Source organism: Mchenga conophoros, linkage group LG6 (assembly GCF_057382185.1).
Source record: "Mchenga conophoros isolate Kocher_MC1m ecotype Shallow Benthic linkage group LG6, M_conophoros_male_GT1.1, whole genome shotgun sequence".
NCBI lineage: Eukaryota > Metazoa > Chordata > Actinopteri > Cichliformes > Cichlidae > Mchenga > Mchenga conophoros.
The window spans coordinates 36,015,238-36,024,286 of NC_140531.1; the positions used below are offsets into that span (position 1 = coordinate 36,015,238).

The window sequence follows — 9,049 nt, forward strand, 5'->3', positions numbered from 1 at the left end:
TGTGTGATTTATTAAATGGGTTTTTTAATTTGATGTCCTTTCTAGTGAGAAATGTATAAGGCAATAAAATTATCTACCTCGGTCAATTGAGCCAAATGCAGATCATTCTTGAAGGTTGCAGTGTTTATAAGTGTCTTCCTTCTTCCTCTTCTTTTGCTGTGTCTTAGCTCCTGGCCAAGGACCCCAAGGAGAGACTGGGCTGTCAGGGTGGCGGGGCCATAGAGGTCAAGCAGCACCCCATCTTCAGAAATATCAACTTTAAACGACTGGAGGCCAACATGTTGGACCCTCCCTTCATCCCAGATGTAAGAGCCTCACATCTCCAAACTCACAGTACACACAGGAACATTTCAGAGCTTGGAAAAACTCTGCAGGAAATGCCACTGTCACAGTAAACAAACGCACATAAGCAGCTTGTTATCATGGTGAGAAGTGGGTGTGTAATTTCACTGTCGTTATGTTAGCTGCCCTTCTTTAATGGCAATGATGTTCCCAGATAAATTTAGTTTAACCAGAAACTCTGTAGCACTGTAATTTTGTTTTTGGTTTATGTTTTCTTTAACTGGGATTTAGAGATTAAAAAAAAAAAAAAGAAAAAAGAAAAGAAAAAAAGTGAAAGTCATTGGATTTTCAGTGCCGTAAATGGAATGAGGGAGGGAGAGTACTGACCTAAGGGGTTAAATCAATAGTTGAAAATAGATAGTGTTATCTGTGGTTCTATTTTGGGTTATACACAAGAGTAGGCCACGTTGAGGAAAAACAGAGCACTGTGGAAATCCTAAGCATGTGAAGAGTTCATGTTAATCAAGAATCCATCTGATTTCACTTACAGTGGGGAAAAAAAGTATTTAGTCAGCCACCGATTGTGCAAGTTCCCCCACTTAAAATGATGACAGAGGTCAGTAATTTGCACCAGAGGTACACTTCAACTGTGAGAGACAGAATGTGAAAAAAAAATCCATGAATCCACATGGTAGGATTTGTAAAGAATTTATTCGTAAATTAGGGTGGAAAATAAGTATTTGGTCACCTCAAACAAGGAAAATCTCTGGCTCTCACAGACCTGTAACGTCTTCTGTAAGAAGCTTTTCTGTCCCCCACTCGTTACCTGTATGAATGGCACCTGTTTGAACTCATCATCTGTATAAAAGACACCTGTCCACAGCCTCAAACAGTCAGACTCCAAACTCCGCCATGGCCAAGACCAAAGAGCTTTCGAAGGACACCAGGAAAAGTATTGTAGACCTGCACCAGACTGGGAAGAGTGAATCTACAATAGGCAAGCAGCTTGGTGTGAAAAAATCAACTGTGGGAGCAATCATCAGAAAATGGAAGACATACAAGACCACTGATAATCTCCCTCGATCTGGGGCTCCACGCAAGATCTCATCCCGTGGGGTCAAAATGATCATGAGAACGGTGAGCAAAGATCCCAGAACCACACGGGGGGACCTGGTGAATGACCTGCAGAGAGCTGGGACCAAAGTAACAAAGGTCACCATCAGTAACACACTACAACGGCAGGGAATCAAATCCCGCAGTGCCAGACGTGTTCCGCTGCTGAAGCCAGTGCATGTCCAGGCCCGTCTGAAGTTTGCCAGAGAGCACATGGATGATACAGCAGAGGATTGGGAGAATGTCATGTGGTCAGATGAAACCAAAGTAGAACTTTTTGGTATAAACTCAACTCATCGTGTTTGGAGGAAGAAGAATACTGAGTTGCATCCCAAGAACACCATACCTACTGTGAAGCATGGGGGTGGAAACATCATGCTATGGGGCTGTTTTTCTGCCAAGGGGACAGGACGACTGATCCGTGTTAAGGACAGAATGAATGGGGCCATGTATCGTGAGATTTTGAGCCAAAACCTCCTTCCATCAGTGAGAACTTTGAAGATGAAACGAGGCTGGGTCTTCCAACATGACAATGATCCAAAACACACCGCCTGGGCAACAAAGGAGTGGCTCCGTAAGAAGCATTTGAAAGTCCTGGAGTGGCCTAGCCAGTCTCCAGACCTCAACCCCATAGAAAATCTGTGGCGGGAGTTGAAAGTCCGTGTTGCTCAGCGACAGCCCCAAAACATCACTGCTCTCGAGAAGATCTGCATGGAGGAATGGGCCAAAATACCAGCTACTGTGTGTGCAAACCTGGTAAAGACCTATAGTAAACGTTTGACCTCTGTTATTGCCAACAAAGGTTATGTTACAAAGTATTGAGTTGTATTTTTGTTATTGACCAAATACTTATTTTCCACCCTGATTTACCAATAAATTCTTTACAAATCCTACCATGTGGATTCATGGATTTTTTTTTCACATTCTGTCTCTCACAGTTGAAGTGTACCTCTGGTGCAAATTACTGACCTCTGTGCAAGTTCCCCCACCTAAAATGATGACAATCGGTGGCTGACTAAATACTTTTTTGCCCCACTGTATGTCTGGTTTAGCGTTTCCCTTATCATTCAGACATTACTGAGTCATTCCAATGCTCTCCTTCTTTTTTTCTCTGTTAGCCTCGAGCTGTGTACTGTAAAGATGTCCTGGACATTGAGCAGTTCTCCACTGTCAAAGGCGTGAACCTTGACCCCACAGATGACGACTTTTATTCCAAGTTTGTCACAGGCAGTGTCTCCATCCCTTGGCAGAACGAGGTACTGCGAGCTCAGGCCGTTGAGATGATGTCATTGTTTACACCCACAGCACATAGAAACACCTGCATAAATGATGTGCACTCTGCTTTAAGATGAATTTGGAAGACAGAGTAATAATAAGTGTACATTGCATGTGAAGTTGGCGCATGTGTGTAAGTGCAGGTGTTCAGTTATGTCCTAAATGTCCAACGTGAATGGAGAGGGAATGACAGTCACTCCTACGAAGGAGTATTAAGGCCACGATAAGAAAAAAATATTAACGACCAATTTGAGGATAAAGCTGAAATTTCAAGATTAAAGTTGTAATTTTATTTTGAGAAAAAAGTTGAAATGTGGAGATTACAGTCTTTGCTTCAAGGCAAACTGCCGCAGTTTCTGTACCCTCTGAGTTAGTGAAATCATACTCAAGAATTGGTTTTTGTAAATGGCAAATTTGTATAGCGCTTTACACATCCAGTCATCCACCCATTCACACACTGGTGGAGGCAAGCTACAGTTGTAGCCACAGCTGCCCTGGGGCAGGCTGACAAAAGCAAGGCTGCCATATCGCGCCATCGGCCCCTCTGGCCAACACCAGTAGGCGGTAGGTGAAGTGTCTTGCCCAAGGACACAACGACCGAGACTGTCCGAGCCGGGGCTCGAACCGGCAACCTTCCGATTACAAGACGAACTCCCAACTCTTGAGCCACCTTCGCCCTTTCTTGTAACCAAGAAAGAAATGATTTCTCTTTTAGCACATAAAGTGTGGTGATAAATATGAGGACGATGAAAAGATGGTGCAAAAAGCTGCATCTGGTCCAACGGACAAACACAACCTGAAAGAGCGGACAAAAGGAAAGGGCTGGCAATGGACAGATGCAAGGTTATCGATGGTTACACCTTCGTGCAATAAAGTGGATGTATTTTATATCACGAGACGACCAATCAATTTGTTTAACTGGGTGCTCTAAACATTGCGTTTTGTAGAGGGTATAGCAAACATGGCAGTTTGTCTTGCAACAACAACGATAATCTCCACATTTCCCCTTTTTTCAAAATACATTTTTGGCTTTAACCTTGAAATTTAGACTTTATTTTCAAAATGTTCAACATATTAATTTTTATGTGTGTGTTTATTAGCAGGGAGCATCTCAAAAGACAAAAGATTCCTTGCAGCAGATTTGACTACTAACTAATTTCCACCTGTTTGAGGTTTAATTACTCACACTCTCTTTGTGTGTGTAGATGATCGAGATGGAGTGCTTCAAAGAAATCAACGTTTACGAGACAGACGGGACACTGTGCCCAGACCTGGACATGAACCGGCCTAACCCTCCACCAAAGAGAGGCTTCTTCTACCGCCTGTTCAGAAGAGAGGCAAGTGCTAGTGCTCCGGCAACTGTGCGAGGGGGTGGGGGCTAAGGTACTTCCTTTCTTCCTACTTTCCTTGCTTCTTTTTTTTCCCAAGGCCTTATCCAAACTCAGCATGTTGAAATATTATCTCTAAGCTGTGAAACTTTGTTTGAATAAGGCCCGTCTTCTCTTTGTAACCCTTCCTCACTAAAGCTTTGCATATTCTTAAGGGGTGATTTGTGCTTAGGGGATGTGCTAATAGTGATGTAAATTCAGTGATGATAAATGATTCTAACAGCATGTTTGTTTGCAGGATTGTTCAGCTTACAGGGTATTTTCACTATGTCCCTCCTGTTTGTTATTACTGGACCTTATATTGTGCTTTAAACTTCCCTTGAATTCTTGTAATTTCACACAGATTCCTACCTTTTTTGTCACAACTTCTGTTTGATCCCAGAGATTTGAATAAGAAGATACGTGATCCCTTACTGCCCTTTAGGGTCCCATGGTTTAGGTGGGGCAATATTGTGTGTATATAGTGTATCAAGTCATGAAAAAGTATTTGCGCCCTTCCTGATGTCTTCTGGTTTTTTTTTTTTTTTTTTGTATACTCATCACACTTGGGTGTTTCAGGTTATCAAACAAATTTTAACAAGAGTAAATACAAAAATTCTGGTTTTAAATCGTGGGAAAAAAAGTCATCCAAATATGCCTGGCCCTATGTGGAAAAGTAGCTGCACTGAACATGAGAGATAATAAGGAGAATGAGAGTTACAGATTTTTTTCCCTTCCTGACCTGTTTTAGACTTTCAGGTTACTTCCAGGCCAACTTATCTTATTAGTGGAAGCTGTCAGGATCATAGAAGACTGAGATGAAGACTGCAGACACTGTTCTCTGGTCCCTCTTGGATTCAGAAAATGAACATCAGTCAAAGATCAGCCATCTCTTTGCAGTAAAAGATGCCTGCTCACATCTTTAGAGAGAGCTTGTGCTTTAACAGCACACATTTACATAGCAGTCCCACTTTCTATTCTGGTTATTATGGATACGTTGAATTGCATGTCTTGCAGTATGTCATCTTCTAACTCGCTTGCAGTTGAGTATTTTACTAATTCCAGCTTTGGCCCTACCGAAAAACCACATCTAATGTGGTTAAGTGAGGGTTACAGGCAAGGGTGACATCATCTTGCACATGTGAGCTGGTGCAGCGATGCAGGTTTCCAATGTTAGTGATATATCCTCACTTTTACTCCTTCCCAGATCTGTTTTGAGGGCAGTTACAGCGATGACGAGACTGAAGGGCCCTCGCGACTTTAAACCACTCCCTTCACCTGCACCCTTCCGCCGCAGAACTTCTCCACAAACTCCAACCGAGCGCAAATCTTAGGAACTCAGTGAATGTTGACCTGTATTTATGAGCTGTATTAAAAGTGTATTATAATTAAAGAAAAAAGTATGAGTTTAAAGATTTTGTACATTTGTACTTGAATTTATGTCTAGATGTATATTTTCACTAAAGGTTGTATTGTACAAAAAGCCATAAAAGTACCACTTGAATGCATACATTTACATTTTTATTTCCTTTTTTATTTTCTTTTGGAATGAGTATGGATAAAGTGTGTTGGGGAGCTTTTTTTTGTTTTGTTTTTAAGAAGCACAGTACCAGTAGTCTTTTTATTTTCTCAATGTAGCATAAGGCCTTTTTGTTTTCTTGTGAGCTGTAATTTTGTCTTTGATTTGGCCAGCGTGACATGTTTTTAGTACATCAGCTCTGCCTGGTTTCAAACTAACCCTAGCCTCCAAATGCCTCAAGGCTCAGGTAGTTCTAAATGAAGTGTGTAGATTCTAATGAAACGGGGTTAAAAATGAATCTAGACTACCGTTGCTGTGTTAATGCCACACTGCTTAACTTTTCCTGTCTGTTTCAAGGACTTACTGCCCCTGTGTATTTAAATTGGTTGAGGTAATCTGATCCCTCTCTTCAGCCCAGTTATGCAGGTGGCCGTGTAGTGAACTGTCTTCTAGGTGCCTGTACCGACCCAGTTCTAGCAGAGGTGGCGAGTTTACTCCTAATTGTGGTTTATTTAGCACGTGTAAGAGTTAAATAGTAAATATGATATGGTGGAGGCCATTTGCAGTAACATGAAGCCTGATCCCCATCATTACTGGACCTCTCTAGAAATCTTTTTTTCATGAGCTGCAAAAGCTCAGAACATTAATTTTTAGATGCACAGCTATTGAGTAAAAGTCTGTTACATTATTCACTTAGGTTGAATATTTTTGGGGTGATTTATCTCTATTCCTCGTCTTTTTTTCTTTGCTGTGTTCTCTGGCTTTTATTTCCTTTTCTGACTGTGTCCAGTTGTTTTGAATTGTTTAGCATGCATATGGTTTTAAGCAGACCAGAAAGCCTCTGGGTGTTTGGACACATTTGACTGAGTTGGAACAGGAAGACAGATGATAAAGGAGGCGATGTTGGAAATGTAACATAGACCTGGCCTGCAGCTGACAACTGCTTCTTTAAAAAAGAAACGACAACAAAAACTCTTGCGCCTGATCAGCTGGTTCAGATGTCAGCCGTCTTTGGCCTTTGTGCTTGGCTGATCGCTAGTTGGCCTCCATTTATCCTCCCTAGCTATAACTGTTTGAGATACATGTAGAATTTGTTACTGATGATGGGCACCTTTGACTACTATATTCAGAGCTTGGATGTTGCTCTCTCAGGAATGACCTGAGAAAGTTGCTCATGTGCGCAGATGCCGAGAAATTAACAATCAGTTGAGTTCTGAATTGCAGAAACAAGATTGTTTTACATTTTCCTACAGCCCTGTTTCCTTCCAAGTTAATCAGCCAAGAGCAAATACATTTTCTTTACTTTCCCCATTTATATATATATAAAAAAACAAACAAACATGTTCACCATTTGCTTTTTTCTGAGGCATTTCAGACCCATTTTATGAATTTAGCTTTGGAGGCAGTTGCTGTTTACTTCCACCTTCTGTTTTTAATGCTGTGAATACCCCACCTGCACATGTTAGTTTTATGTGTATAACCTAAATGATTAATCAATTTTTTTTCTACAGAAAAGCAAAGTCTGCATTTTGTCAATACAGCGCTTCAGAATCATGTAGGAGCTTGATTCAATTCCTAACACTTTTGAAACTGTATACATTTAAAGTGGCACACATATAGGTCCCCTATGTAATTACCTAATTTGGAGAAGTGGCTTATTCTAAGAGTTTGTCCCCTGTTGCACATTCCATTATCAGGAATCAGATGGGTGCATCTAGCTGTCGCCGGCTTCTTGTCATTGAGTTTCTTAGTGTCTTTATTTCGTTTGTTGTTGCTCTCAGGCACATTTGAAGCTGATTTTGCTTGCCTCTGTAGATTTTAGCCTTTTAGCTCTTTAGCCTCAAAAACCTTGTAAATTATGTATTTCTAACATGTAACTGATTCACTCATTCTCACAAGGAAACTAAACTGTGTTCACCACCCATGACTCTATCATTGTTTTGACCATCTTTACTCTTACACCTTCCATATAGCAGTGAAGAAATTCTGTTTTTCGTTCCATTGCACTAATGGTGTGTTTTGACAATGACTATGGGAAAAGTGTCTTTAAACTTTTGTTGGTTTGTTTTTATTTTGTTTTTTTTGCCAGTGATACCAAAAGCGACATAAACTAAATTAGAATTTCTTTGTTATCTGAAGAATTTAGTAGAGAAAGACTGACAGCCTTTATTAAATGTGCCAATAACCAAGTTAATTTTTGACATCCTGCCTTTTTTCAGCCTCTTTATCCTTCCGTCCATTCTTAGAGAAATCCCTTTGCGTAAAGGAACTTTAAACAGCTCAACAGTTTTGAATGTCCGCACTAAGTGCATTGTAATGCCTGTTTAGAAAAATGCATATGTTTTATTACTCAAGCATGTATCAGTTTGTAATACTTCAGGTTCCTTGTATATGTAAATTATGACCTTCTAGTGCCAACATATCTCACTGGTATCTGAGGACATCTTTATGAATCGCAAGGCGACCAGCTGAGTCTTTGAATTCATAAAGCGCATTCCTTCTCTTCTGCCTTTCCTCCAAGACTCTGATGGTGAGTCAAGCCACTTCCCGAACACTGGGATGGCGCTCACCAGCGACGTTTCGAAGCGCAAGTTATTTAGTTTACTCAAGTCTAGCTTTGGGATGACCACCGACACAGGCTGGGAGGTTTTGCGGGGTTTCACGTTCTTTTGTCCAGATTTGTCAGTTAAGTAATATTTTCGAGAAAGGGAGAAATGATGGATGGATTATGGGTTTTCAAACTCGGCCTGGGACTTCTTGATTTTTCTTCTTTATTTTGTATCTGTACAGTCATGTCGTTCAACCACTGCAGTCATTGTTAATTCTTGTACAAGTTGTATCACTGGTTGTTGTACCATATCTGACATTTGTAATTATGAAATAATACACTGCCATTTGTATAAAAATACTTGTGTCTTGACTTATTTGATCTGTGTTTTTTGTTTTATTACTGTGAATAAAAGGCCATCGATTGGAAGAGTATAAAATGTAATGATCTAGTGCTGGGGGAAAAAAAAGTATCCCCCCCCTTTCCTCTTTTCTTATTTTTTGCATATTTGTCACCCTTAGATGTTTCAGCATTCATCAAATTTTAATGTAAGACAAAGATAACCCAGGTAATTACAAAATCAATTTTTAAATTATTTCATTTTAAAGGCATGATGAAGCTAGGGATGGGAATTCATAAGAATTTAGCAATTCCATTATCGATATCACTTATGGATTAAAAATCCTTATCGATTCTCATTGGCTCTGCTTTGAAAGTCATCACCATCACTAAGCAGCATATCTGGGGCTGTGGTCAATATTCAATCAGCTTTAACATCACTCTGGGTTGTTGGCTATCTAAGCGTTAGCATGCTGTCTGCTGAGATGCTTGCAAAGAGCCGAAATTGTGTTAGCAGCAAAACGGAGTTGTTTCTGTCCTGGATGCAGTTTGCATTTTGCCATCACGCTCCATATGTGGAAAGGTAATGCTACCCTTGGTAAATCA

The 9,049-nt window shown here is 40.5% G+C and overlaps 1 protein-coding gene across 2 annotated transcripts in view; it reads left to right on the top strand.

Annotated features, from left to right (window-relative positions):
- grk4 (G protein-coupled receptor kinase 4) overlaps positions 1-8,476 on the top strand; it is a 55,272-nt gene extending 46,796 nt beyond the window's left edge. The window contains exons 13-16 of one of the 2 annotated variants that reach the window (XM_085277815.1): positions 168-305; positions 2,514-2,651; positions 3,876-4,053; positions 5,245-8,476. In XM_085277815.1, the coding sequence (XP_085133941.1) occupies positions 168-305; positions 2,514-2,651; positions 3,876-4,052 (453 nt within the window). In that variant the 3' untranslated portion in view covers position 4,053; positions 5,245-8,476. The remainder of the gene's footprint in view (positions 1-167; positions 306-2,513; positions 2,652-3,875; positions 4,054-5,244) is intronic. The other variant, XM_085277814.1, reaches the window with a different exon arrangement.
- The last annotated feature ends 573 nt before the right edge of the window (positions 8,477-9,049 follow it).